General features: G+C 33.7%; 2 protein-coding genes across 4 annotated transcripts; both read right to left on the bottom strand.

Annotated features, from left to right (window-relative positions):
* Nucleotides 1-461: 461 nt before the first annotated feature.
* On the bottom strand, nt 462-2,974 carry LOC123706005 (myrosinase 1-like). The gene is made up of 6 exons (XM_045655124.1): nt 2,952-2,974; nt 2,688-2,818; nt 1,931-2,592; nt 1,532-1,846; nt 1,024-1,262; nt 462-624 (listed from the first exon to the last, which is right to left on the bottom strand). Exons 1-6 carry the CDS (start codon nt 2,972-2,974, stop codon nt 462-464), a joined length of 1,533 nt encoding a protein of 510 aa, XP_045511080.1.
* Nucleotides 2,975-3,422: 448 nt separating this feature from the next.
* LOC123706377 (probable G-protein coupled receptor 158) lies at nt 3,423-26,108 on the bottom strand. Of its 3 annotated transcripts, none has more exons than XM_045655629.1 (11): nt 26,007-26,093; nt 25,629-25,745; nt 13,228-13,380; nt 12,401-12,919; nt 12,087-12,317; nt 11,633-11,701; nt 10,886-11,053; nt 9,876-10,079; nt 7,022-7,225; nt 6,581-6,778; nt 3,423-5,513 (listed from the first exon to the last, which is right to left on the bottom strand). In XM_045655629.1, exons 3-11 carry the CDS (start codon nt 13,360-13,362, stop codon nt 5,370-5,372), a joined length of 1,872 nt encoding a protein of 623 aa, XP_045511585.1. In that variant the 5' UTR covers nt 13,363-13,380; nt 25,629-25,745; nt 26,007-26,093; the 3' UTR covers nt 3,423-5,369. The 3 variants fall into 3 exon arrangements, with proteins under 3 accessions (XP_045511585.1, XP_045511584.1, XP_045511583.1); XM_045655628.1 differs by having other exon boundaries at nt 25,629-25,886; nt 26,007-26,081; XM_045655627.1 differs by having other exon boundaries at nt 25,629-26,108.
* Nucleotides 26,109-27,740: the final 1,632 nt, after the last annotated feature.

Genomic DNA, 27,740 nt, shown 5'->3' with positions numbered 1-27,740 from the left:
TTATAAATGATGTAGAGTTTTTGGAAGGATGAAAAATTCTTCGTATTTTTGCAATACCCATTTCTACAACCTATTATTTTTATTAGCCAGACAGAATAGGTTTCAGTATTCATTTTTCCGTCTGAAGCATTAGATATAGTTAGAATTTATAGTTGATTGCGTTATGTATAGGTAATGTTGCACAGTATTACAGTAGGAAATAATATTGTAATACTGTGTTCTGTTGTTAAAACATAAGCGTTACTACAGAGTTACTCCGTTATTACCTACTATTTGTTCTGTTATAATAAAAAACATTTTTTCACTTTTGGAACTTGAAGATTCCGGAATTACTTACATATCAAAAAGAAGAGACAATAAAGGTGTTTTAAATGATTTCCATAAACATATACATAATCCGAAAATAAAACAATCAACTCTTTACGAATATAATTTAATATAATATCACTCATTAATCATAGTTAATGTCCCTCGTCGATCGTCATAGGAACAGACATATCCGGTTCATAGTGTACGTCAAGGGCGCGGGTACGTAGGAGCTCTTTGTAGAAATAGGCGGATTTGCGCGGCGTGCGCGTGCGCTCTTCGTCGTCGTAGTCCACTTCATATAGACCGAAGCGGTCACTGTAATTGGTATCAAAATTAGGTATTCATAAAAAAAATTGAAATTTCACGTTTTCAAGATTTGAAGAATTTGGCATGGCACTATGGGGGCTTACATATCCACTAATAATATGCGAGGATGTGTAGCGAGGAATTTCTTTGAAATTAACCAATACTATCGCTTCAAACGCTAAATAAATGCTTCAAACTTCAAATTAATAAAGTGATATGATTGGTTTTTTAAAACACATTTCTCGTTAGACATCCTCGACATTATTGGTGGAAAAGCACCCTAAGATCTTGTAGTCAGATACTAATGTTAATTAACTTAATAATAAATCGAATTTTCTCTTATTTATATTTCTAAACTCACAATTTTCTAAGAGGTTATACTAATAAACATAAAAACATAATACTCACTCATACCCATAGTACCATTCGAAGTTATCCATTAAACTCCACGCAGTGTATATTTTCACATTAGATCCTTCTTCCATTGCGTCCAACATAACGCTTAGATATTGCTTGTAGTAAGAAACTCTATTATCATCCTCAAGACCAACAGTGGTAGAGCATCCGTTTTCAGTTATGTACACGGGCGGGTTGCCGAAGTCCTCTCTTATTTTAGTCAAAAGTTTGTAGAAGCCCCATGGCACCACCTAGATAAAAAGTTAAAATAAGTTTTGAGTAAAAATTTTTCTTCTTAGTTTCGTTGTATATAGTTAGGTAGACTATTGTATTTTGAAGTATATTTTTTCAGAGATTTGTTTAATTTCCAAACAGGAAGAACGCAATGAAATATTCATTGATGATTTCATACTTAATACACCTACTAACAATATTGCGAACGCTTCGTAAATCATAACACGTAGTAAAGAAATTGAAGAGTTGATCAAATCTTAGAAAAAAAATAATAATAACAAAGTACCTTTAACCATGTGGAGCCGGGATATGAAAATTCCCATTCTGTAGGTTGGTAATAAACTGCGTCCATGTCGTTCATATACGAAGGAGCAGTGTATAATCCGTCCACAGACTCATTTCTGTAAACTAATAGAGTCGTGTAATGGTTGACCCCAAAGAAGTCCGAGCTGCCCTTAATCATAGACACTTCCTCTGGCGTAAATTCTGGTAATCGCGATCTGTAAAATCCTTGTGCAGCACTCTTGGCACCAATGTTTTCTTTCATTGCGGGAGGCCAGTCTCCAGATTCCGAGAATATAGGATAGACATATTGACCCCACTAAAAATACCAGCGAATTAATTATATGCTTAGTAAATATTTACTAAGATAACAAGTAAGATGGTTATTTAAATAACAAATTACCTCAAATTGTGACACTACGTCGGCTGCTTGTGTATGTTCCTCAGATTCTGGTTCAAACCAACGTATACTAAATACAATACCGATTTGTTTGTCGTCACTTGTTTTAAATTCATTGTGGAACATGTGGTAGACCTTTGCATGAGCAACCAATAAATTTTTGGCACACAGGTATTCACCATACCCCGTAATATTTAGATTTGGTGCTTTAGAATTTGCAGAATATCCTTGGTAACAAATTTCTCTTGGTTCGTTTATTGTAAACCAAGTGTCAACTCTATCCCCAAATAATTCGAAAGCAACTCTAGCGTAATCCACAAACCAATCGACGATGTGAGGGTTTGTCCATCCGCCCATGTCCTGTAGTTTTTGTGGCAAATCCCAGTGATACAGGGTAATCATTGGCTTTATATTATACTTGAGCATTTCATTAATTAAATTATTGTAATAGTTAACTCCTGCTTCGTTAATATGGTCTGGAAAACTCGTCGGCATCAATCTGGTCCACGATAGTGAGAATCTATAGAAGTCGAGGCCAAGCTCTCTCATCATTTCAACATCTCTTTCGTATTTGTAGTATGAGTTGTCGGCGATATCACCTGTGTCACAATTATTAATAACACAAGTTGTGTGGCTCAGACGATCCCATATGTTTTCAGATTTACCTGTAAATAACCGTTAAAGTTATTTTCTGGTAATTATTCTGAATTATATATACCTGTTCATGTTTAATTTAAGTTTAAATATTCAGTTTTTTTACCATCAACATTCCATGCTCCTTCTACTTGGTATGACGCTGTTGCTGTTCCAAACTGAAAATCATCTGGAAATTTGCGTACTTCATGACGAGCACTTTTTGCACTCGCCGATGAAAAAGCCAGCAGCAGCACCCTATAAATATTTTTTTTTATTATACACAGAAATAAAAACATATAAAATTAAAGACAAATAAATAGGAAAATAGTAAAAATTTAAAAAATATGATTATTATTTATTATTTATTGCATAATACATAATAACTTACGCAACTCCACAAAGTCGTAACATTGTTGTAACCGACTTCTATAGAAGTGATGAATCGACATAATGTTTCTCTTTTATATGGCACAAAAAAAGATTTACGTGTTTATCGATAATAAATGTCTAAATGATCGACATATCGGAAGTTTATTTTGTAAATAAAATACTTATCTACGGATTATTGTTCTGCGTCTGCTGGTCATGGTCCATGTTGTATATAGAACACTTAGAACATTGCGCAGATCAGTTAAAACTTAAATTTTTATTTTTTATCTCGCAGTTAATGTATTTTAGAAGCGTACGCAACAATTGTTGGATGTCAACCAACTAATTTTATCGAATTTTTGCCATAAAACGACAGTCAGTGAGATGGTTGTACGCTTGTTGCACGAATGATAAAAAGTTTTGTAAATTGATATTTCTTTCTTTTTTTTTTCGCAAAACGTGTATGATAGGAGTAAAAAAAACAAACAACTACATTTAAATATTTTTATTTATACAATAAATATATTTTAAATAATATCGGCATCACATCGTCAATCCGTCGCGATCACGCAACTTCAATAAGCACAACAACTCTAATTTTTATTATTTAAAATCAACAATTAAATGATTGGCCACAGAACATTTACAATGCGATCTTATTACAGGTTCAACATTAAATGGTAATTACAATGAGGGAGTTATAATCTATTATTTACCTACATGGGAACACCACGACGGTACAACCTAATTGTACGTAATATTCTAACACTTATTTATAATGATTTTTATTTTATAACAACAACGATCAAATAAAATATAATAATATGTACCTAAATAACCATATCATTCAAGACGCTTTCACTCCTTATGACTACAATATGATAATTAATATCACTGTGGTTTGTTGTGCATGAATTACGAAAAACGAAAATTTCGTTTTTTTTTATTTCATCCAATTATATTTCAAAATTATTGTTTTATTTTTAGGGTTATTCATGTCATATAATATCTTATACGCTGAGTATTTATTAATCGTTTTTCGAATACGCCCTCTCCTTAAATGCACGATCGAGTTTAAGTACACATAGTTAGTTATAAATCGACAGCTAAATAATGACTAGAAAATGGAAATGTACATACATTTAGAACGGCAGATCATATTAAAATTTTATTTATTACTTCGCGTACGTCGCAGCCAACATTTATAATACCTATTCTTAATAAAATATATCATCTTCAAACATAGTATTGAACAATTATTTAGCAAAGAAAGTTGAACATGTTGCGGAGTTGCTGCCAAAATGTTCATCTTCAAACATAGTATTGAACAATTATCTAGCAAAGAAAGTTGAACATGTTGCGGAGTTGCTGCCAAAATGTTCATCTTCAAACATAGTATTGAACAATTATCTAGCAAAGAAAGTTGAACATGTTGCGGAGTTGCTGCCAAAATGTTCATCTTCAAACATAGTATTGAACAATTATCTAGCAAAGAAAGTTGAACATGTTGCGGAGTTGCTGCCAAAATGTTCATCTTCAAACATAGTATTGAACAATTATCTAGCAAAGAAAGTTGAACATGTTGCGGAGTTGCTGCCAAAATGTTGCTGATAAAACACTTCGTGATGCATAGAACGCATGATGAAAAGTTTTTGCGAAGCGTGCCAGGTGGAGAACAACATCTAAAGAAAGATTCCAGCAACATAGACTGTTGCTCAACCAATATTTACCCTGAATACGACGTGAATTCATCAAACTATAACACAATTCTCCTGAACATGGCAGATAATAAATGTTATAATTATTCATGATGAATTCATTATAAATTAAGGTTGCGTTAAAATAATCAATAGTAATTAGCGATTAAATAAGACATGGTTTTGTGTCAACAGTGTAATGAATGTCATAGAAAAATTGGCTGCGATATACTCAATAAGCAAGTTTAGTATCTAGCTAAGATAATTTAATTTAAATAAATAATTTGGAGATAACCTCAATTCCATCATACTAGTACAGACAATAATGTTCTGATAGTAATTCACGTTATTAAAGAAGAGTTACATCATCGAGACAAAATTTAACGTTTAAATTACACATTTATCAGGTCAGTATACAATTTCATATACCTAATTTTGACGAAAAGTAACACGATTAGGTATGAATTTAACGGATATAGATAGATAAAGATTTAAAAATAATACAATTTATTAAACCTCTTTTATTAATTTATCTGGAGGCAGGACGTGGATAGTTCATAGACGATTGTGCGTCATCGCGACTAACTTTTCTAGGAGAATATAATCGGATTAACACAGGTACCTACTATATGCATATAGAGTACCTGTGAAATCTGGTTTGATCAAATTTACCAATTTGGTACTCTCCCAAACTTTACAATTACGTGATATCCATCAAATCAAATTATTTGTATTTAATATCACGCCTGTGTATCAGCATCGGTGTAATGTGAGGGTCCTTCAGCGGAACACACGGAGTCTTCCGGAGTTCGCGACGCGTCGCCCGCTTCGCTCGCTTCTACCGCGCTGCTCTTGTTCTTACCACCGCGACGAGCTTGTAATGCCTAAATAAGTAAAACTTTGTTCAAAATCTGGGTATAGACTATATGTTTCTATAGAAAGGTACGGCCTTACTACAAAATTAAAATCAGTCACGATATTTTAAACATTTTTTTTCGCTCTTAATAAATAAATTCTGATCACAATAAGGATTGTGAGTAAAGCCGTTTAGTAAAGAAGCAAAATTATTTTAAGAAATATATTAAGCGAAAAACTTCAATGACATTTAACAGTTAACACACTACAAAAATCGCGTGTTCCAATAAGTAACAAAAGCTCAATCAAACACATTTAGTTTAATAATCACATAAGTAGTTAAAAATCACACATTGTGTTCAAAACGCTTTATTTATTAAAGTGTAAATCCATTTATATAGCGGTGACAACGTTGCTTTAGAAGATCGCCGAGTGCGGGGCAGTGACATGACCTTACTTTATTTAAACTATCCTTTAGAAGGAAGGAGATATGATTTAATGTTCCCAATACTTAGACTTAGTAATTTCCCCCTTCAATAAGAAGTTCTCAACTGCACCCGGCGAAAAGCGTAATAATATAGCTTGCACGGTAGCAAAGGTCAGTGCACAGGTACAGGGTGTGCCTCGTATGCACTAGGGGAGATTTGGGGCGAAGGCGACAACCACAAGGGGCATGCGGGTGCTCCGTGGTGCATGCTGTATATATCATAACACCTTACCTTTTCGCGACTGCCCTTTTTCTAGGTGGGGCAGAATGGAATGTGAAATATGGATTAATGGCAATGAAGATGAGATTTCGTAACTAAAATTGTTAAGGTTAGTAATCCAGGGCACACGGCATAAGATCACAACATCAAAATTAGGATACAGATAATATTAATGGAATGTATTTTTTGGATGTTTAATAAATGAGTCTCTACATCTAAGAGTAATACTTGAGCTTATCATTGGTGTTTACAATTTGTTCCTGTTGATTCAAGTTAAAATTACATCATTTATACTACGAATACAAGTAATACAGTTGTTTGTACTTAATAATATTAATTTTGAAAACATGATTCAAAAATAAATGATTATAAACTTAAATTATACGCACTTGTAAAGAGAAGCGTCTATGCGGAGGTTTCCGACCTCCCCTACGCTTGCTGATGTGAGGGTTGTCCCTCCGTAGCGTCTTGTTGCGTAGAATCTCTAGTTGCACGTACAGCCTTTTCAGTTCAGCCCGCACCTCTTCAGAGGTTGGTTCCTCTTCACCCTCCACACCAAATCCTTCTGCAGGTCCACGGCGAGATACCTATGGAGATTTGAAGATTATGGTAAGATCAGTAATATACCTTTGGTGTTCTGTGTGATAGCTAAGGTGATGGACAATATTCATTTTTTTTAATCGGTGCTACATAATATGCGAGGTTTTTAATTTCGTTTATAATATAATAAACTCAAGTTTACTAAATTAATTTCACTGTTAACTTTATAAGAAGATGAAGCTATGTAAATTAAAAAAATAAAATTTATAAATTAAATTCAACATACTAACTTCTTGAGCCAAAGACCGTGCTCTGTAGCCATGCCAGAGCCTCGGTGCAAGAACACACGCGAGTGCCGCCCCTGAGGACAGGTGCGCCCGAGCTGCTGACGCGAGGGGCGAGCGCTCTGGCGCCGCGCCGCTTACCGCTGCCACCCGCCAGGCGATCCCGCAAGCCCCTTCTATCCAAAGAGCTGCGGCTAGCCAACCGCGCTCCTGAAAACGTTATTTACCTTGTTTATAGTTCTAACTCTATCCAAAGAGCTGCGGCTAGCCAACCGCGCTCCTGAAAACGTTATTTACCTTGTTTATAGTTCTAACTCTATCCAAAGAGCTGCGGCTAGCCAACCGCGCTCCTGAAAACGTTATTTACCTTGTTTATAGTTCTAACTCTATCCAAAGAGCTGCGGCTAGCCAACCGCGCTCCTGAAAACGTTATTTACCTTGTTTATAGTTCTAACTCTATCCTATGGATCGGCGGCGAGATGGTTTCCTATCATTTGATTTATTAATTTTGTTGGAGAGATTTCATCCTTATAATTGACCATAAAGGTCGATGCACTAAAAGGACAGGGTGTCATTTTAAAATATTTTAGTCGGTTCGATTACCGGGTGTTGCGAGCAAATTTTCGGAAATATTTGAAGTATGTAGTTTATTTCTCTTAAAAATAAAGGAATATTTCCTTTAATTCAAAAATATTTTATCGACTGAATAACTACTCTTCCTCCAGGGAATTATAAAATTCCACTCTGTTTATAGAATATTGCACATAGAATATCCTCTATTCACAGAGCAGCAGCTAACCGTAATCCTGGAGCAATAATATCCAAATATATGAAACGTCGCAAGAAATTGGTTTCATCAGTCTTTAAGACTTAATTAAACGGTTCTGTTGACCAAAGAGATACTTACGACATAGATAGGTACATATGTCAATAGTTCAAAATGATAGTTCGAAGAAATGTATCATGATTGATAGCACTTAGCAGGTGCTATCTATGCTATCTATGCCCTCTATCTAGACAGATAGATATAAATTGACGGTTTTTTGACGAACAGTTTATCATCATTTACTCATCGTTCACGATTTTAAGAATCCTCTCATCCATACTAATATTATAAATGCGAAAGTAACTCTGTCTGTCTGTCTGTCTGTTACTCAATCACGCCTTAACTACTGAACCAATTTTCATGAAATTTGGTATGGAGATATTTTGATACCCGAGAAAGGACATAGGCTACTTTTTATCCCGGGAAAATGACGCAATCCCGGAAATCCCACGGGAACGGGAACTATGCGGGTTTTTCTTTAACTGCGCGGGCGAAGCTGCGGGCGGAAATCTAGTATATAATATGTTTAAAATATTGTATTACGTCAATTGTTAATTGCTATTTTTATTTATACCAATATACTCGAATTATCATAATTATAATTTGAATAGATAATGGGAGTTCTTTATAAACTGAAGCTTCAAACTTAAAAATTTATATACTTCAAAATGGAGCTCCGTCAGGCGTCATAAAAAAAGTCTATCTAGAATTCTGCGCGTTTTTGCAAGCATTGTTTCCATCTAGAAAAAACACGTGTTGCCTGTATGAGATATGAACACTTATGAAGGTCAAATCCGTACCAAGCAACTAGGTCAGACATGTCATCAAAATTTATCGGCTATCGTTTTCAATTGTACCGGTATTTGCCATATAGATCAACGATTTCATGACTATGAAGTATCAATTGACCATTGTAGTGAAATGATTGAAGGATTTTCGCTTTATATTGTGTGAAATTAATGCATTTGATATGGTTTCACGAGCATGTTTAGTTTAATATATATACTGGTTTAATAGGTATCCTGAGTAGAAAGAATGTTTAAAACAATTTTTATATATGTAGTTGGTAATATAGACATAGAAGCATATTATATTAATTTTCTATGCTGCAGTAACTAAAGCATCAAATTATTCGTATTGTTACTGCTTGATGCAATCGTATCTTAATAACTTGTATTAATTAAAAAAGCCACTCCATGATGAAGTGAGATTTAAGTAGTGTTTTAATTAATAATTTATATTTAATTGGTACGCATGACGTATCTCATTAATTAAATATTATTTCGACGTTTTTGGGAACGACAGCTAAAATTATTCGATATTTGAGTTTTTGAGTGGGTTATTAATTTTTATTGTAAAATACTCGATGGAAAATCTTTTTTTACTTCATATAAATGAATAAGAAACACATTTTACCGTGGAAAATAAACTCTGTCTTCCTCTTTGAGGATCACCTTTGGATTGTATCACCCTAATTAGGTTCAAAAGATGAAGTAAATAGATTAATAGAAACTTAGACAATGAACATAGGCTGTTCTGGACGCGTCATTAAAACATGAAGATGCGGCCGCGCAGGTGATGTGATAATATGTAATAACTATACATATAATAAATATTGTCATCTTTTCACATAGTCTACATACCGCAATATCTATATTATGATAAAAATGAGTCGCCGTCGTCGATTCGCCATTTTTTTTTATGTTTTTGTTCAGGCAGAAGGAAGGCTCATATGGGGAAAACACGAAAAGGTGCTATACATAATTAGAAAATAAAGTCGTCTAAGTTTCACTATTTATAACTCAAGAACAGTTGTATAGATTTTATTAGTTTTTGTTCGTTAGATTCGTCTCCGGTAGGGCCGATACGAGCGCCATCCACTGGTAGATCCGTTAATAATAACTGATAAAATTTTGAAAAACCAAAAAAAAAACTACTTGCAGGCGGAGCCAGGAGAACCAGACCATTTACTAGATAAATATTTGCCTTTTCACCTTTAAGGTCACATCAAACTCATAAGATAAATGCTTTTACCTGAAACGGCACATTAGCGTTCCTAGCCGCGTGCGCTATCCTCAGCCCCGCTAGCAGCAAGAGCACCTCTGCGCCAGCGGTGACGTGGTGCCAGGCGGCCCGGGCGCACCCGCCGCCGATGTCGTCCTCGCACGCGGAGGTGGCCGTGAACGCGGCCAGGTAACACGCCGCGCCTATCAACATGGCCGCTACTATTCGGAGGACCTAGAAGAAGGCTATATTGTAATACAAGAATTATTGTTGTTACGATAACAAAAAACTATGCCTTGTAACATAGGCTAATTTATGTAGCCTTAATTAACAACCTTTCGCAGTCGGGTAAAAAATGGGCAATTTATGATTATTTTTTTATTGGTATTGTGGAAGACTTTTTCGTATATTGTGCCCGATTTTTGTGTGGCATTATTTTATTTCACTTGTATATAAGGACTGTAAATCACCCAAAAGTTTGTTGATTTTGCGTAGCGCGTAGAATTTCAATTTAAATTTTTAACTTATCACAAAGGAATTTTCTATTAGGTTAGTGTAGTTGTGTTCTATGGGCTGAAATGTTTGTCCGAATTCAATTCTGTATACAAGGTTTAATCAAACAAACGTCTGACACGATAAGCACATAAACGTTACTGAAACAAGCGAATATTCCGATGCATAATGCAAACAGTTGCCTTCACATCAAATCTACCGAATACTGTCGGCTTTATTGCATAGAATATGCTACATGGTCCGAAATCTGCCCTGACAGCCAACCAAGTATTAAATTATTCCACACTAGATTCATCCGTCTGCATTGATATATTAGACGTGTATTCTGTTTTAGGTACAAATAGGGTATTATGTGTATTTAAGTAGTTATATACATTTCAAAATCTTATTATTTACTATTTATTCATTGTAAACGTAAAAAACGTGTTTTAAAAATGAAGACAACATTTTTTTTTTATTTGTATCTTTCCTAAGTATTTATTTCTGTGATAATCAAATTTATTACACATGTAGTAGTTAGTAGTTACCTCAGCATCTCTAGGCGTCCACCTATGCGCCTTCCTCGTGCGGAACTCAGCCAATAGGACCCATAGTCGTAACACCACAGACCCGTAGCAAGCTACGAAGCCGAGCTCGCGTAGCCACGCGCCGAGAACGCAGCGCCACCGGGCTGCTGATATGTACTGGGATGCTGCCTTGAATTATTATGTTATTTAAATACATATATGTGTATGGTAACTTTATGTTTACATATTAATTGTATTAGTAATTGCGAGCATTCATTCCTTGTCTCATTACTACGACTTATTCTGAAAATCATGAATAATACACGTATGAAGTGTAATCAATAATGATATGAAAGAATACACGTAATAGATAAAATCTAACTATCAAGACTCGAATTTACAACTCGTTTTTTATAAGTCATTACCCGTAAGTAATATCTTCAACTCTTTCTCTTATCGGATTTCTTGTATACCTAGTAAATGATGAATCATAACAAATATACTCTACAAATGTATTATAGTATCATGATGAAAAAACAATATCAGTGTAATATTCCGTATCACTATCTGATATTATAAAAAAGTCTGTCTGTATGTCTATTCGAGATAATCTCAAAAACACCGATTTTCTTTCTGTTTTCACCAAATTATATCGTGATTATCGAAGAAGTTTATGAATTATAATATTGGTAGCATAATTTGAGAAAATGCGGGAGAGGGCGGTTGGAAAGGTGGTACTAGGTATATATATAATTTATCTATACTTACTGAACCATACATAAACATTGCACCAATGAGAACAACTTCCAATACAGTCCACATTCCCATAGCAACTGCCTGAAAAAAGAAAACACCTCAATGAAAAGCCTAATTCTGAAAAATAAATTCGAGCACAGAAAATGTGACAATCGCTACATGATCGCTACCCATTTACCCAATATCAAAATGAATATGCTACAGAAAAGTATACCTATAGTTTTCATAGAAAAGTCAGCGGTAAAATGATTCGATATAATAATACAAAATAATACGGTAATAGAAGTATTCATACATAATCTTTGACTATACTATCAGACTTGGCTATTGGCAGAACTTTTGTTATCACAAAATTTTATTATTATGTTCAAACAATTTGCAATACAAATTTTATCTATATTTCAAAGTTTCTTATCATTGTAGAATCTCGTAAGAGTTACTGTCATTTTTCATCAAAAGCGCTTACTTTGCATTTTCTTTTCTTCAAGATAATAAGTCCAATGATGATGCAAAGCAGCATTCCTGCTAGGTTTGCGGCAAGAAGCGCTGCTCTGTACGTTTCTGGAAGGCAGGCTGTCGCATTGCTGCCAACGCCACATGGCGTGCATTTAAGACGACCTATTTCCTCGAGTTTGCTACCAGATATCCAATTCCCACCACTTTCGTGCCAGTGGTCTGATCGACACTTGCAATGATACTGGAAAACACCGAAATAATTTTGTAAATATAACTATGTATTTCACGCAATAAGTGTGAATAAAATGATGATAAAAACATTACTTCTAACTTCCTATCTTCATTCGCTGATGGAAAAGCTTCGCAATCAGTAGTCATGGCATCACATAACGGGGTTCCTCCGAGCCATTCGTACATAGATTCTTCACAGGGCAAAGTAGGCAGTCGTCGAAATATAGCCGCAGCAGCCCGCGCTGCTCCTGAACCTCTCGCAGCGGCAGTTCCACCCCACCACCCAATGTCACCTTCACACGAATACCATGCGTTGGACCACATTACAAGACTAGCATTCCAAGCGGACGCGAGAGTGCGCCAGAACTGCTGTAGCGTAGCTGAGTTGTTTTGTTGAAACACTACGAGGCGACCGGGTTCTGGGATGTAGAGCACTCCCAAGCTAAGTTGAGGCGCGCCGAGAGCAACTGCTGCAGGAGGCGGGTGGAGGGGCGTGCGAGCTGCAGCGCGGGCAAGGGCAGACGCTCTCGCTTCATCAGCCACGCCTTGGTCCACCAGCTCTGATAACGCACGGGCAACTTGCACAACTGCAGCTTCATATTCCCTCACATTCTGTTAAAGAGAAAACTTATAAGTAAGGTATAATGAGCCATCTGAGTGTTAGGAAAAAATATAAAACTAGGTACAATAAAATTAGCAAATTGATCATCCAGGGTTTAATTATGCACATTTCAACATCATTATTTTCAAAGTAAATATACAGATTGTTTTTTTTTCATATACCTTTAAAACGTAGAACAATATAGAGATATAGCGTATTCTAAGCTCTACGTTGAATGGTACAATATCAAAATCAAGCTCAATGGCCTAGTCGGCGGTAGGCCGTAGCACGCTCGACGGCATCATGACTGAAAGCTTACCGATGGCAGCGGCGGCGGCCTCCTCAGCAGCAGCGACTCGCAGGCGGCAGGCGGCGGGGCCGGGCCGGCGGGCGCGGCGGCGACGGCGCACCACGCCAGCGCCAGCGCCGCGCCCCGCGCCCACCGCGCCCACATCGCTCACCTCGCAACCTGCTAACATGCCAAAACTATGTATGGAATATAGAAATGAAGATAAAAATATATCTTTAATAAAAATATTTTATGCTAGTTCTACCGCAAGTATTTCTATAGGCCATATGTTGTTCTTATGTTATAACCTACTAGCTGTTCCCCGCGGTTTCACCGCATTGCTCCGCTCCTGTTGGTCTTAGCGTGATGATCCTATAACCTTCCTCGATAAATGGGCTATCCAACACCGAAAGAATTTTTCAAATCGGACCAGTAGTTTCTGAGATTAGCGCGTTCAAACAAACAAACAAACATACAAACAAACAAACAAACTCTTCAGCTTTATAATATTAAGTAGTATAGGTTTCATCCAAATCCCTCCAGTAGTTTTTTCGTGAAAAAGTAACAAACATAAATTCATCCTCACAGACTTTCGCATTTGTAATTATAATATGTATTGGTAGGATTTTTGTATGATTTAATATATTCCTATTAAAATGTGTATGTATTAATTTTGAGGTACCCACGCTGTATTTTTGTATAGAATATGTTTATCCTGATGTTTCTGTATTTTTTTATAGTGATTTCACTCACGATGTGTGAAAACACATTTCTAGTACTTTTATGTATCAATACTTTGCTGAGTATTCAAAATTGGTTGGTTAATGAAGTACAAATTTAGTACAAATTTTATATTTTATGAAACGTAAAGTAGAAACCAAAAGGTTATCAAAACATTGCCAATATTTCTGCGATGAATTGAACAGCGATATCTACTAATAAATAATGCATTGGTAAACACCAACCGCCAGCTCCTCTGTGCCAGCGCTTGAGTCACTCGGTACTACACATACCTAGCTATATTTTAGCATGGCTTGCATGTATATTATAGTCTCTTTATTTGAGTAGATCTTCGAATATAATCATAATACTTACGATTTAATAAAATAAAATAAAAAAAGTACTATTACATATCACGGTTAAGAAAAATAAAAAGTTTACAAAGATATGTACTTCTGATGTTTATGAATGCTATCATGCTATCAATAAGAATAAGCATCGTATTATATAAACGTCATAAGTAAACTTGGATTAAATTATCATTAACAAAAAAGATACTCTTTGTCAATATTATCAGATAAGAAATACATTTGACAGGACCACTTGTAGAGTTTTGTCGTAAACACTGGCATAGATAAGATTGAAATATTACATAATTATTATCACAACGTAAATGGATTCGGCATTCAATAGTTAATCCTATATTTATAAATAATTCGTACTCTATTCTACCTACTTTTTCTTCTTCGAATAGAAAAAAATCGATCACGAGACGGGACTCTATTCTTTATAAATCTTAATATATATAAATCTCGTGTCACAATGTTTGTCCTCAATGGACTCCTCAACCACTTAACCGATTATAATAAAATTCGCACACCATGTGCAGTTCGATCCAACTTGAGAGATAGGATAGTTTAAATCTCAAATCGTTTTAGAGAAAGCGGGCGAAGCCGCGGGCGGTAAGCTAGTGTTTATATAAAAAGCATTAGAAAGAATACCATAAAAACAAAAATATAAAATTTAACGGGATTTGCAAAATACTAAATCGGGACCGATATTGATAATCATAATATTTCGTTTGTCCCTAATCAATCGAAAGAAAATAACACTAATCCAAACCTTTTATTTTGCTATCAACGAGAAAATTATTGCAAATATAAATCCCACCAAAAACATTTTCATGTAAAATGTTGCCAAGACGAGCCCATATGACTCGCACTGTCAAAAAGTTATCAGATCTCATGTAGAGCCAAGCTTCTAACACTACACGCCCTAACTCTACAAGGCCTAACTTCACAAACTCTACACCTTAGTCAAAATATGTGGCTTGGCCATTTCGCTACATTCATATCGGCGTAAGGTGAAAAATTAATTCACTGTTCATTACTTTTGTGTTATACAATTATAGTTCTTGTAGTAACGAACGGCCAAGCCACATATTTTGACTAAGGTGTAGAGTTTGTGAAGTTAGGCCTTGTAGAGTTAGGGCGTGTAGTGTTAGAAGCTTGGCTCTACGTGAGATCTGATAACTTTTTGACAGTGCGAGTCATATGGGCTCGTCTTGGCAACATTTTACATGAAAATGTTTTTGGTGGGATTTCATTTCTTTTTGTAAGTTGTTTGTAACAAAATTTTATAAGTCGATTAATTTTTTTTTTTTTTTTTAACAAGGAGTAGATACATATATATATCTAGGGGAACCAAGTTTTAGATTATTAGATTAGACCTCTAGCTTCATCAAAATTTAATTTAAAATTACAGGTCTCATACAAACTCCCATCCCCTAGTTTAAGGGGTTGGGGGATGAAAGTTACAAGTTTTATAATTTTTTTGTTATTTGTGTGCTAATACTAGCTTACATACAAAATTTCAGCTTTCTAGGACATTAGGAAATACCTTAAGAATTTTGATGATCATCAGTGAGTCAGTGACGAAATTAGCGTTTTTTAGATATAAATAAAATCTGAAGTATAAAAGCTAATGTAATTAAAACTTAATATGTTCAATAAGTCCGCTATGGACAATATATCCCGAAAATTTTGTTGATCTAGCATAATCAAAATCCAAGTTATGAGGGTTCAAAAAAACGTCGAAGCGCTTCGAGAAAAGGTAGGTAGTGCGCGTGCGCTTCGCTTGTTCGCTTGGCTCGTCTTGGCGGGGGCACTACCGTGCCCCCAGATTCAACGCTACGTCAACAATAATATTATTATTGCAAAATATAAACTCAACTGTAAACTGTAGAAGTCCCTAAATAGACGTTAAATCAAAAAGCTGAGAATGGTAAGTCGAAATAGCCGATCGCTGATTCCATTAGTAATCCCATTCGATGTCCTCTTACCAGGGCGACTTTCAACCGATATGAAAGCGATTTAGAACGTGTAGCACAGTAAGGATTTCCCAATACAATTGTCAATGCTCGGCTAGCAGGAAATAGATCTGAGGACGCTTCTACGGATTAATTTTTCACTTCGCTACGGGTTCATAAGACGAGTAATGCTCGTGGATTGGGAATTGTGAATCCGTACGAATATTGGAGACCAAGACTCTAACTACGACTCTAATCTACTACAATATAAATCTGCGGTTTATGAGAGAATAGCATAGATACGTATTAAGAGCTTTCAGTATACCTAATATATTCATTCATTGTGATAGGCTTTGTTTGTTGTGTTGATGACGGTAATGTTACATATAAATAATCCGCTGGAGAGCATGATGTAAGAGAAAACACCTAAGTAACAAACGTTTTAGTTTACAATTATTAACAACATCGAGTGTTAAATGAATTGCTTTATCCAACCCGATATACTTTCTCTATAATTGAAAAACATTGGTGCTATAGCAAAATCATCTAAATTTTGGCGTAAACCTCTTCTTAATCCTGCTTTTAAAAACTATTACTTATTAGCCAACCTATTAGGTATCTACTTAATAGGTACAATAGGGTACAATAATGTCCAAATCAGTCGTAAATGTTATACTTTATCTATCTATCGATTATAAGGCACTTGTACAGAATTTTGATAAAGTCAAAAACAATATACTTATACACATTGTTGTTTTTTATGGTATTATCCATAAGGAACATTTCTATTAACATTTGCATCATCATAAATAAGAAATACAGGTGACGTATCCGCTACGGAGACGGATGCAATTTTTGCTTTGAAGTGACAAAGATAACGGTTTGATAAACTTTTGATGTTGAATGAGTATAATTATTTTTAAATTATTCAAAAATGATGTTATCCGTTTTAAACATTTACTGGTCTTGTATCAAATTTATCTAATATTAAAGAAAATATATGGTTTTGCTTATTGTAATCCAAGATTGGTTCAGCAGTGAAAACAGATAAATCACTGATATATCAAATACCAAAAATTATGTAAAAATTAGTGAGGGTTTTTCTAAAAGTTTTTGCGGGGCTTTTCATAGTAGGTAATAAACAATTTCAAAGTTATTATAGTAAACTTTTCCAAATGTATTTCAATGTTGGATTTTCTTGATGATTTCAAATTATGATTTAGGAATTTACAGAAAATATGGGCGACGGGCCTCAGTAATTTTTACCAACAAAACAATACTGAATATTTAAAATATCTATTTGTAGTGTCACTAATAATGCTTGTAACGCATTTAATACTTTAGGTGTTAGAATCACATTTGAATATATCTTATCACTACATAGTATAAAACGAAGTCGCTTTCTCTGTCCCTATGTGCCTTTGTATGCTCAAATCTTTAAAACTACGCAACGGATTTTGATGCGGTTTTTTTTAATAGATAGTGATTCAAGAGGAAGGTTTTAGTATATAATTTATTAGATTTTAGACAAAGCGGGCGAAGCCGCTGATGGTAAGCTAGTAAATAATATTTTGTTCTAAAGAAGATTTATTTGCTAGCAATGTTACCTTATGATAAACGTACCTTAGGTTTTCGAAAAGCCTAGGTATTCACAGAACGTTATAAATTTCTCGCCAATAAACGTTACAAATACCGAAATAAATCTCAACATTGCTACAAATAATATGACTCAATGCCAACCACATTGGCTGCTATCATGGAATTCATGGAGCTTTTATTTAGCCAGTGGTTCTTTAAACATTGGTTCATTTTCCAAAGAAAATAAGTCTTCTTGACTCTCGACATTTTATAGTGCATACTACATATACAATAGTATACACTTATACAGAACAAAATATCTCCCATAAAAGCAACTCGGTACACATTTTTATAAAAGCTCTACTACTGCGACTTTTCTTCATTTCCTAAGTGCATTTTGTACGTGAAGTAGGAAAATCTTTTATATTTTCTTTCATAACATCTGTGATATTCAAAAATGTATTAAAGAAATATCAGATAAGAAAAAACTGAATTGACGATATGAAAAGGCTTAATTAAAACTTGATTTGTTATCGTCAGTAGAAGCTTTTTTGCAGTTTTAATTAAAGTGAAAGCAATAATTCTGCATAAAATTATAAATAGTCTCCCTTTTCTCTAACCTCAGATTTTGTAGCAAATTTAGAAAAAAGGTCAAGAATCTCTGTGTGATTTATGGTTGACTTTTACGGTCCGAAAATATATTATTTTTAGCCGATGGCGTCACGGCTCAATGTCTCTTATATGCTTGTGTTTTTTCTGTAATTGTATATTTAATCACATAATATTTTACAAGTGATAACTGCGTTAAAAACAACCGACTTCAAACTTGCACTTGCAAAATTTACAAATACCTACAGACAAAAATGCTCATAAAATAAAAACTACTGGGCCTATCCGAATAAAATTTTTATGGGACCAATTCGACACCATCCCGCATCGAACAAAAAAAGAATCACGTAAATCGGTTCAGAAACCTCGGAGTAATCGGTGTACATACATAAAAAAAAAAAATACCGGCCGAATTGATAACCTCCTCCTTTTTTTTGAAGTCGGTTAAAAATAAATACCTCCCTATAAAATACAAAGTTAATGTAGGTTGAGTAAAATATGCAATACTGATATATACTTTAATTGGAATAATTACATAAAAGATGAAGCTCTTGACAAATTGCAATTGAAAAAAGCGATATTTTAAAGCAAGTTCTGCAAAATTTTGCTATCGAAACCGTTTCGTTTGGCTAAAAGCCAATATCAACGATTGTCAACGGCCCGTGAACTATTCTAATGTATGCATTTTATGAGATGAACTCGTTTTGGTTGATAAAGTACCAAACAATATTTAAGAGTTATTAGGCTCTATATTTCAGGGAGATTTAATACACTACTATTACATTAATAGTGTACCTACCTATAAAAGTCACTGAAACTAGTTCTGTAAAACTTTTAAATATCCTAATTTTATGACAAAGCACTTTTTATACAACTAACTAAAGTTGCATCACAATAGGTAGGTAAATGCATTATATATGTATAAGCTAAGTGTATAAGTATATAAAAAAAGGAATTAATCCGTTATAATATAAAATAATGTCTAAGAAGGTATTTTAAACGTTATATTGAAAAATTGCAGAGAGAATTCTGACGTCGCGGATAACAGAGCCTAGTTTTAAGACCTTGTACACCGTAGACTTCGTCAATACCAATTAAAAGTTTCGTTTGAACAAGAGCAAAGTGCTTCATAATAATAATCTAACAAACAAATCATATCAAAAGAAGATTCATTCCAAATATTCTTTTCAGATATTTTAACAGACCGGTGTATAAAACGTGCAAACCATTTTATGAAAACGTGCACTTAAAAGACTAAACATAGTAGGTTCTAATAGAGATGCAAATATTATGACGATCGTAAAACTGAAGCGACCCAGAGATGAGTTTACGAATTTTGTTTATAATTCAGCTCCTAAGTATAATAATATTCTTGTGAATAATCGTCAACGCATTATCTGTTTATGTGATATGAAGCATAGGATGTACCTATTTCTGCGCGGCTGGTAGCGCCTAATGTAAACAATTTGTAATTTTTCTACGAGATGTATTTTAGCTTTTGTTTGAGTGTGAGGCAACGATTTTATTACAGCGGTTAATGAATGTGTTTGTGTACTGCTCTATGAGTGTTTTGTGGGAAATATTTCACACTATCCGCAACTCACTAACGAAGATATAAATATCATAATCAGGTTGCAGCCGTTTTTAATGATTAGGAACAAATAGGTACACTTAATCTATGCATAGTATAATGAAGAAGAAAGATGTATTTCTTTGTTTTAAAGAGCTCAGACACTGGCCAGCAGTAAATTGTCAATACTTGCAAGAATTTGATGTGAAGAGATTGTTAATTGTCACTTATAAGTTATAATACCACAAGAGCTTCAAAATTATCGGGTATTTTCCGATAGGTTCGTTGCAAACAAATGAAGGAGTCAAGTTTTTAGTCAAGGCTAAAAAATCACGAGCGCGAAGCGCGAGTGATTTTTCCTGAAAAACTTGACGACTTTATTTGTTTGCAGGGAACCTTGAGGGAAATGCCAGATAATTTTGAAGCTCGTGTGGTATAGGTAAACCAGAATCTGATGGCAATTAGGGAAATCAAAATTTTGAGTGAGCAACCCTAGGGAAAATGGACTGAACGATCTTGATACTGCTTATTTTTTATTTTGTCCTCAACATCATTAGTCACATTACATAAGTGCACAATACTGTACTTAATAATGAGATATCCACTTAATATTATGTAGGTACATACTTACATGTTTAATATACATATTACTTTTATCTATGTAATACATATTACATATTATTTACACATACCTATATTTGTATATTCATTATCATTATGTCATGTAAAAATATGGATGTAATGATAATGCAGATCAAAACTAGATAATGCTAATAATTTTTTTATAAAATAAATAAAAACTATGTTTATTTTCGTAAGTATTATCAGATACACACAATATCAAATTGAATTGGACAGCTTGGACTTGACGAATATCCGTATTGGAAACTCTTGTAATAAGTTTTCATAAAATTATGTTGTAATCAACAAACAATATTATAGTTACCTACTTATAATATTTTTAATTTTAAGTATCAAAACGGGTAAGTCCAATTTACCAATAAAATATTCAAAATTGAAAATTGTGATGTGTTTGACCCTTCTTCATCGAATGTTTTTCCATACACATTATAAATAACATCTCTTGCTTGTGATCGCAGCGGCTTTTTCGACATTTTCGAAGATTTTTTAGACAAAATCCTAAAAATTATTCATTAATTCCAAAGAAGACAAATAATTTGACAACCAATTTGATAGTTGTCAAATAACATTGCCATATGAAAATCTTTTATTTCTTAATTATAAATATGCCATCAGATTCTGGTAGACCTATATTCGGGAGATTATTTTTCCGTCCCAAATGTCGGCCAATAATTTCACAATTGAATTAAACCTGTCAGTTTGACGTCAACGACCAGAGAAAATTTTCAAAAAATTATCAGTATAATACCATGTAGGTTGTACCACGTGACGTCGAATGGTGCAATTCTATTGGTCGATATTTGGGTCGGAAAAATAATCATTAAACTTTAATTAATTTTGAAGTTTAAATTAAAAAAAATTAAGTACGTTATGACAGTATGATTAAATTTATTAAGAGGAATTTTTATATAGTTTTACCTAATAAACTTTCTAATTAACTATAGCCTACACCCTCAGTCACTCAGGGCAAGTGTTTATCGATGTTTCGAGTGACACTCAGAACTCGTATTTAGCTACACTCCTTGTTGTGTCTCAATAGGTTACTTTCGACACAATTTTATACGACAATAAAATGCGGTACATGTATCATTAAAGTTATTTTTGGCGAGATTTTTAATACAATTGGGATACGCAGGACTATGTCAATTGTTCGGAGGGAATGAACCTATAATTTAGGTAGGTAGAGTCACAGATAAATATTTAATAGATTGATACATATTAAAATTGATACAACACATAAAAAATTCATACAGTACCTGTTCAAATAATAATAGGAGCTTATAAAAATATTAGTATAGGAAAGTAATTAATATTCCGTTATCTATTTTGCATCATACAAGATTTGGTGAGTTTTCGATAAGCTGATACTTAAATATTCGGAAAGATTCATATTAAATTAAATAGCTGAATTTAATAGAGATATTACCTATAACCGTGATATAACTACTCTACCTATCTCTATTAAATTCAGCGGTCACAAAAACGCTTTCGTGTTTATCACGCTTGTCTTATGTATAATGCTGAGAAATTATCTATTCAAGTCAGCTTCATGTCGGCATTCATGGATGGAAATTGGAATATGGATATGAAATAATAAATTATTGTTTACATACGTACAAACATTTAATTACTGGGATTCCAACAAAACATACATAGTTTTTAAGACAAAAAGTGTAGTTTAATAATGAATTAAACTTAACATTTCTCTGTTAATGTAGAGCAAATTAAGAGGTCTTAATATTATGTAGGTATTTAATTTCATTTCAAAAATTTAATTTCACACAGGCTTCTAGAGAAATTTGTTAACACGTTAAAAATGTACTGGATAAATGAATATGTTTGCACTGGATATATTGTATCTCCTTTAGAAAATCCCTAGTTTTGTGTAAGCTATAACAATTTCATGATTTCATAACAAGTGTTTTTCCATCTTTCCAAACAATCGATTAATACCACCTACGTAGGTACCACGTATATATTTGTTCATTCGCCAGAGACAAATATCAATCCCCCACATACGATATAGTTATCCTTACCTATCCTATAATATGTAATTTATAAGGTAGATGGGAATACTTAGAATGCACATACCTAGTCCTTATATAACAATCTACGTGATTATAGTATATCCTGCAATAACTACATCTCCAAGTCCAACTCTATTATTCTCTACTGTGTGAATCATTTACTATGAACGGACGACCGTTCCCTCGTTTAGGTACCAAATAACCGTGACATAATAAACTTAGAACTTAGCACACTATATCGTAAGTATATGGTATAAATTGTGAATGTCAGAAAGATTTTATGGCGACGATTATTAGACTATCAACATATTGCTACCGTACTCTTGTATTAGTACCTCGCTTGAATGAGCACGTACAAAAAGACGATTGAATAAGTAGGTAGGTATCTTTGACATGATTTATAGAAAAAAAAAATGAATGGAAACATGATATATAACACTTATCGAACTACTAAGAAACTAATATTGAAAGTTTTGGATCTTCAATGGTTTCATACTCGAAACTCTTTCCATTTAAGTATAGTTAAATTCATATCTATTACATCTGTAGGCTTTCACCTACATATATAAACTCTCTTTGATCATTCCTATTCCTTTTTAGATGTATGCTTAGATACACAAATTGCTTCGAATAGGTACAGCTATCATAGACCTTTAACACGTCTGTATGCAACAGTAGGGAAATATACTCCGAATTTAATATCAAAACAAACAAAAAATGTGGGATATTCGATGATTAACAGCACACATCGATATTAGAACATGTTAATTTATAGCGTAGTTTCAAATAAAACTATACCACACTATACTCAGACGGCAGACCAGAGTCAAAGGAAATGCCCTAGTTGCTAAGTATTGTTCGCACCAGTTTATTATCTATGTAATATAATTCACCCAACTTAATTAACATCCTTTATTTACACGGTAAACGGTTTAATACATAATAGTTATGTTCAGTTAATAACTATATCAGGGACGGTATAATAAACAGCTTTTATTAATTAGTTACAATTACTACTGGTTTCCTAATAAACACCTGATAGGAACCGACTGTTAACTTTCTTCAAAGATCGGAACGCATATTTGCATGAAGTCCACATTAAACGGGCTGTAAATGCTTTTTAAATGTAAAGGTAAAATTGTATTATGCACAAAGACTTCACGTCCCACATGCCGCGCCGTGGCCATTGTCCACCCGAGTGCACACAGATATAGTGTCTTTCGCTATTCATACGTCTGTGAACCATCCATTGGACATGGAGGCCGGTACGACGCTCCATTGAACATGCTTGCATGCTTCACGAGCCTCCGCAAGAATTTATACGAATCTGAGAGAATGTCCAGTCATGTATGCCTCATATGAGATTGTTTGTGCTCCGTTTGAAATATGCAACAGCTATTTCAGTAGAATGTCGTTAGGTCGGCCGTTGTTGCCACTGACTCATCATTTTGATGTGGGTGATAAAGCCTTATGAATGATGATACAATATATAATACCTAAATGTAGTTTTTTTTTAATTCTTTATTAGGTAATACTAATTTACTAATTTGAATCTGCCCTTCTAGCGTCCTAAATAATTATACTTATGCCTGTAGGTATGGAAAAAAAATCTAGAACTTACTAATTTCGTAGGTAACCAAATTAAATATTTATAAAAGTACCTATTTATTACCAATTCTATACCCAGCTCATCGTCTCTAAACATTTATTAGATATTATATTTTAGAAATTTCGCTCTCTACCTTCAAAATACGTAACTACCGATTAATCGCATATATTCGTGAATAAAAAGTAATTAGTACCGAACATCGTTATCGTTTGATAACAATGAACCTTGTCAACTGATTCAATTTCAGCATTTATATCCGCTTTTATAAAACTCTAAGTTAACAACCCACTTTCATAGTTCTCATAGTTAAATTAAAAATGCTTGACTTTCTCCTAATTCTATCTATACCGCATACGTGTAGAACAAATAAGATCATTTCTATGTGATTCCGTTTTGATGACTCATAAAATGACCTAACCTGTTATTTGCTTACACTTATCGAAATTCTCACCAAAAGCTTTTAATCGCATCTACAAATATAATATGAAAGTTTGTGAGGATTGAAAGTGAATTATTATTCTAATTCACTATCGTACAATTTCTCCTGAACAATTTTTTTTACTTTAATAAAGTAGAGTCTTTAAATATGAAGTCCAAATTATGATATTTACTATCTATTGAATCTATGTTAGAAACTCACGAAATAATTGAATAACGAAATAGCTTTTTATAAATACAATATAAATATCATACTAATATTATAAATGCGAAAGTAACTCTGTCTGTCTGTCTGTCTGTTACTCAATCACGCCTTAACTACTGAACCAATTTGCATGAAATTTGGTACAGACATATTTTGATACCCGAGAAAGACATAGGCTACTTTTTACCCCGGGACATAGGATAGGTTTTATCACGGAAGTCCCACGGGAACGGGAACTATGCGGGATTTTCTTTGACTGCGCGGGCGAAGCCGCGGGCGGAAAGCTAGTATAAATATAATTTTCAAAGCACAATTGCTACCTAGGTACTAGGTACATAGAGATTTTTTTTCTGTCGATCAAGACCCCTGGATTAATCTAATTGAAACCTATTTCGAGAAAAATAGCTTTCCATTTCCATTGTCGTCTTAAATCTACGTTGTTGATATTTCCAATAAAAAAACACACAACTAACTGGTAATTGAAAGAAGGTAGTCTAGCTCTGAAGGTTTCGGTTTTTAACCCGTCATTAAAATCAACAATCAACAACGAATGTTTAATTGAGATTTCATTTATTATCAAATTTACCCAACACACCATTTACGTTACCCCACACAACATAATTTTAGTTGTGTTAAAAAAAATCTTATAATTTTTTTTTAATGAACGAAAATATGAGCACGCTACGTAAGTATAAATAAAAAGTTTAATATGTATAAAAAATTACCTGGTGAAACGTCAAGTTTATATCCATTCTGGTTTCCATCAATAAATCCACCACATTTGTACCACACTACGTAAACAATAAAACTACAAGCTATAAATCTATCAACCTTAAACGCCACTGAATGCAAACACTGTTAGTTTTATTTAACACCCTTATACCGCAAACATGAAATTTTGAAACCTACCCACGTATATGCTGTCACAACAAGGATCTGAGAGAGTACATCCTAGTGGGTTGTCATTTGAGTGGAATTAAATCCTGTGAGCAATTATGAAAGCAAATTACACGGTCGGGAAGACGCGAAATCTATATTTTTACTGCGGTTCTCGTTTTGTTAAACGTAAAAACGATGTAAGAATGATTTTTTACTATAATTACCGATGGTTTTATATAGAAAATGCGATTTTTCGGTTGTATGCAAGGATTAAGCGCGTGGTATAGAGAAACATTCGAGCAGGCGTATCGGCGCGCCACTGGACGCTCTCCCGAAACCCGAAGATGTCGACACGAGCGGGCAGCGCGCATGCGCGTTCTCCTTGCCAGTTGCCACGCATTGTTCACACTTATCTCGTCCTGGAGCTCCTTACCATTACACATATTATTATGGGCTGTTAGCACATTCTGAATCTGTCAATTTGGTGATTGTAGATGAACCAATGCAATGAACATAATCTGTTTCGGTTGGAAGGTTTTTAACGGGGTAATAAACGAAAAAGAAGTATGGTTTATTGTAATTCATGTCTAGTATGTCTAGTCTAGAATTTAAAGGTCAAATGATCAAATTTATTTCGTAGTGAAGTCCAATAAAACGATATCATGTATTTTGTTCAAACTCTTTAAAAATAAATGCGCGGTAATTAAAATGAATTTCACGCATAGTATTTAAAAACCTTAACCTACTAATTAATTTTAAGATTATAAATATTAAAATTAACAAAAATAACGACTTAATCGTCAACTGGCGAGCGCGAATCTCGCGAGCGCGCGCGAGTTGGCACTTTTCGATTTTGCCTACTTTTTTTGTCGTCAACTCGCGCGTCTATATAATTTGATGTTTTAATGTATAGTCAGCTACAAAAACGTTATAACAAATTTAATTTAGTTAGGTACTTACCTACTATAAATGTATAAGAAACTTTATGAAATTTGATTTTTAAAATAAAACAAAATATACATCGTTTTGAAATCAGTTTATTATAAATCAACAGGACAAAATATAAATTATTAGTAGTATTTCCCTTACTAATTATCAACAATATCACATTGATTTGAGAATTTGGCTTATTATCTTATTATCTAGTATGTAAATTGTAAAAAACTAAGTAAATAAAATAGAAACAACGAAAACACTCCCCTCACATACTCGTATACTGAATATTGGTAAGTATAAAATAGTAAAACTAAACATAGTAATTGACAACAAACTGACTTATTATTGCTCCCTAATAAAATCAATCTAAGATTGATTTTATTAATATCAATCAATCTAAGATTGATTTTATTAGGGAGCAATAATAAGTCAGTTTGTTGTCAATTACTATGTTTAGTTTTACTATTTTATACTTACCAATATTCAGTATACGAGTATGTGAGGGGAGTGTTTTCGTTGTTTCTATTTTATTTACTTAGTTTTTTACAATTTACATACTAGATAATAAGATAATAAGCCAAATTCTCAAATCAATGTGATATTGTTGATAATTAGTAAGGGAAATACTACTAATAATTTATATTTTGTCCTGTTGATTTATAATAAACTGATTTCAAAACGATGTATATTTTGTTATATTTTAAAAATCAAATTTCATAAAGTTTCTTATACATTTATAGTAGGTAAGTACCTAACTAAATTAAATTTGTTATAACGTTTTTGTAGCTGACTATACATTAAAACATCAAATTATATAGACGCGCGAGTTGACGACAAAAAAAGTAGGCAAAATCGAAAAGTGCCAACTCGCGCGCGCTCGCGAGATTCGCGCTCGCCAGTTGACGATTAAGTCAAAATAACTATAGCGGTTTTACTTTCACAGCTAAATTAGCGAAAACAAATCGTACGAAATATAGGCATCTAGGTATATGAATATTTATAAATGTTTCTCAGAGTAGGTA

This window comes from Colias croceus, chromosome 3, assembly GCF_905220415.1.
Source record: "Colias croceus chromosome 3, ilColCroc2.1".
Lineage (NCBI taxonomy): Eukaryota > Metazoa > Arthropoda > Insecta > Lepidoptera > Pieridae > Colias > Colias croceus.
The sequence above is the reverse complement of the archived record's forward strand: the minus strand, read 5'-3'. Positions and strand labels throughout refer to the sequence as shown.

Bases quoted from the DNA above. Each gene is read 5' to 3' on its own strand.
- LOC123706005 (XM_045655124.1), bottom strand. From the start codon at position 2,974: ATGTTACGACTTTGTGGAGTTGC. The intron at 2,819-2,951 runs GTAAGTTATTAT...AAATATTTATAG, and splicing joins TTACGACTTTGTGGAGTTGC to GGTGCTGCTGCTGGCTTTTT. The intron at 1,263-1,531 runs GTACTTTGTTAT...CTTTTTATCTAG, and splicing joins CCGGCTCCACATGGTTAAAG to GTGGTGCCATGGGGCTTCTA.
- LOC123706377 (XM_045655627.1), bottom strand. From the start codon at position 13,362: ATGTGGGCGCGGTGGGCGCGGGGCGCGGCGCTGGCGCTGGCGTGGTGC. The intron at 11,702-12,086 runs GTAAGCGCTTTT...TTCTTTTTTCAG, and splicing joins TGAAGAAAAGAAAATGCAAA to GCAGTTGCTATGGGAATGTG. The intron at 11,054-11,632 runs GTAAGTATAGAT...TAATAATTCAAG, and splicing joins CAATGTTTATGTATGGTTCA to GCAGCATCCCAGTACATATC.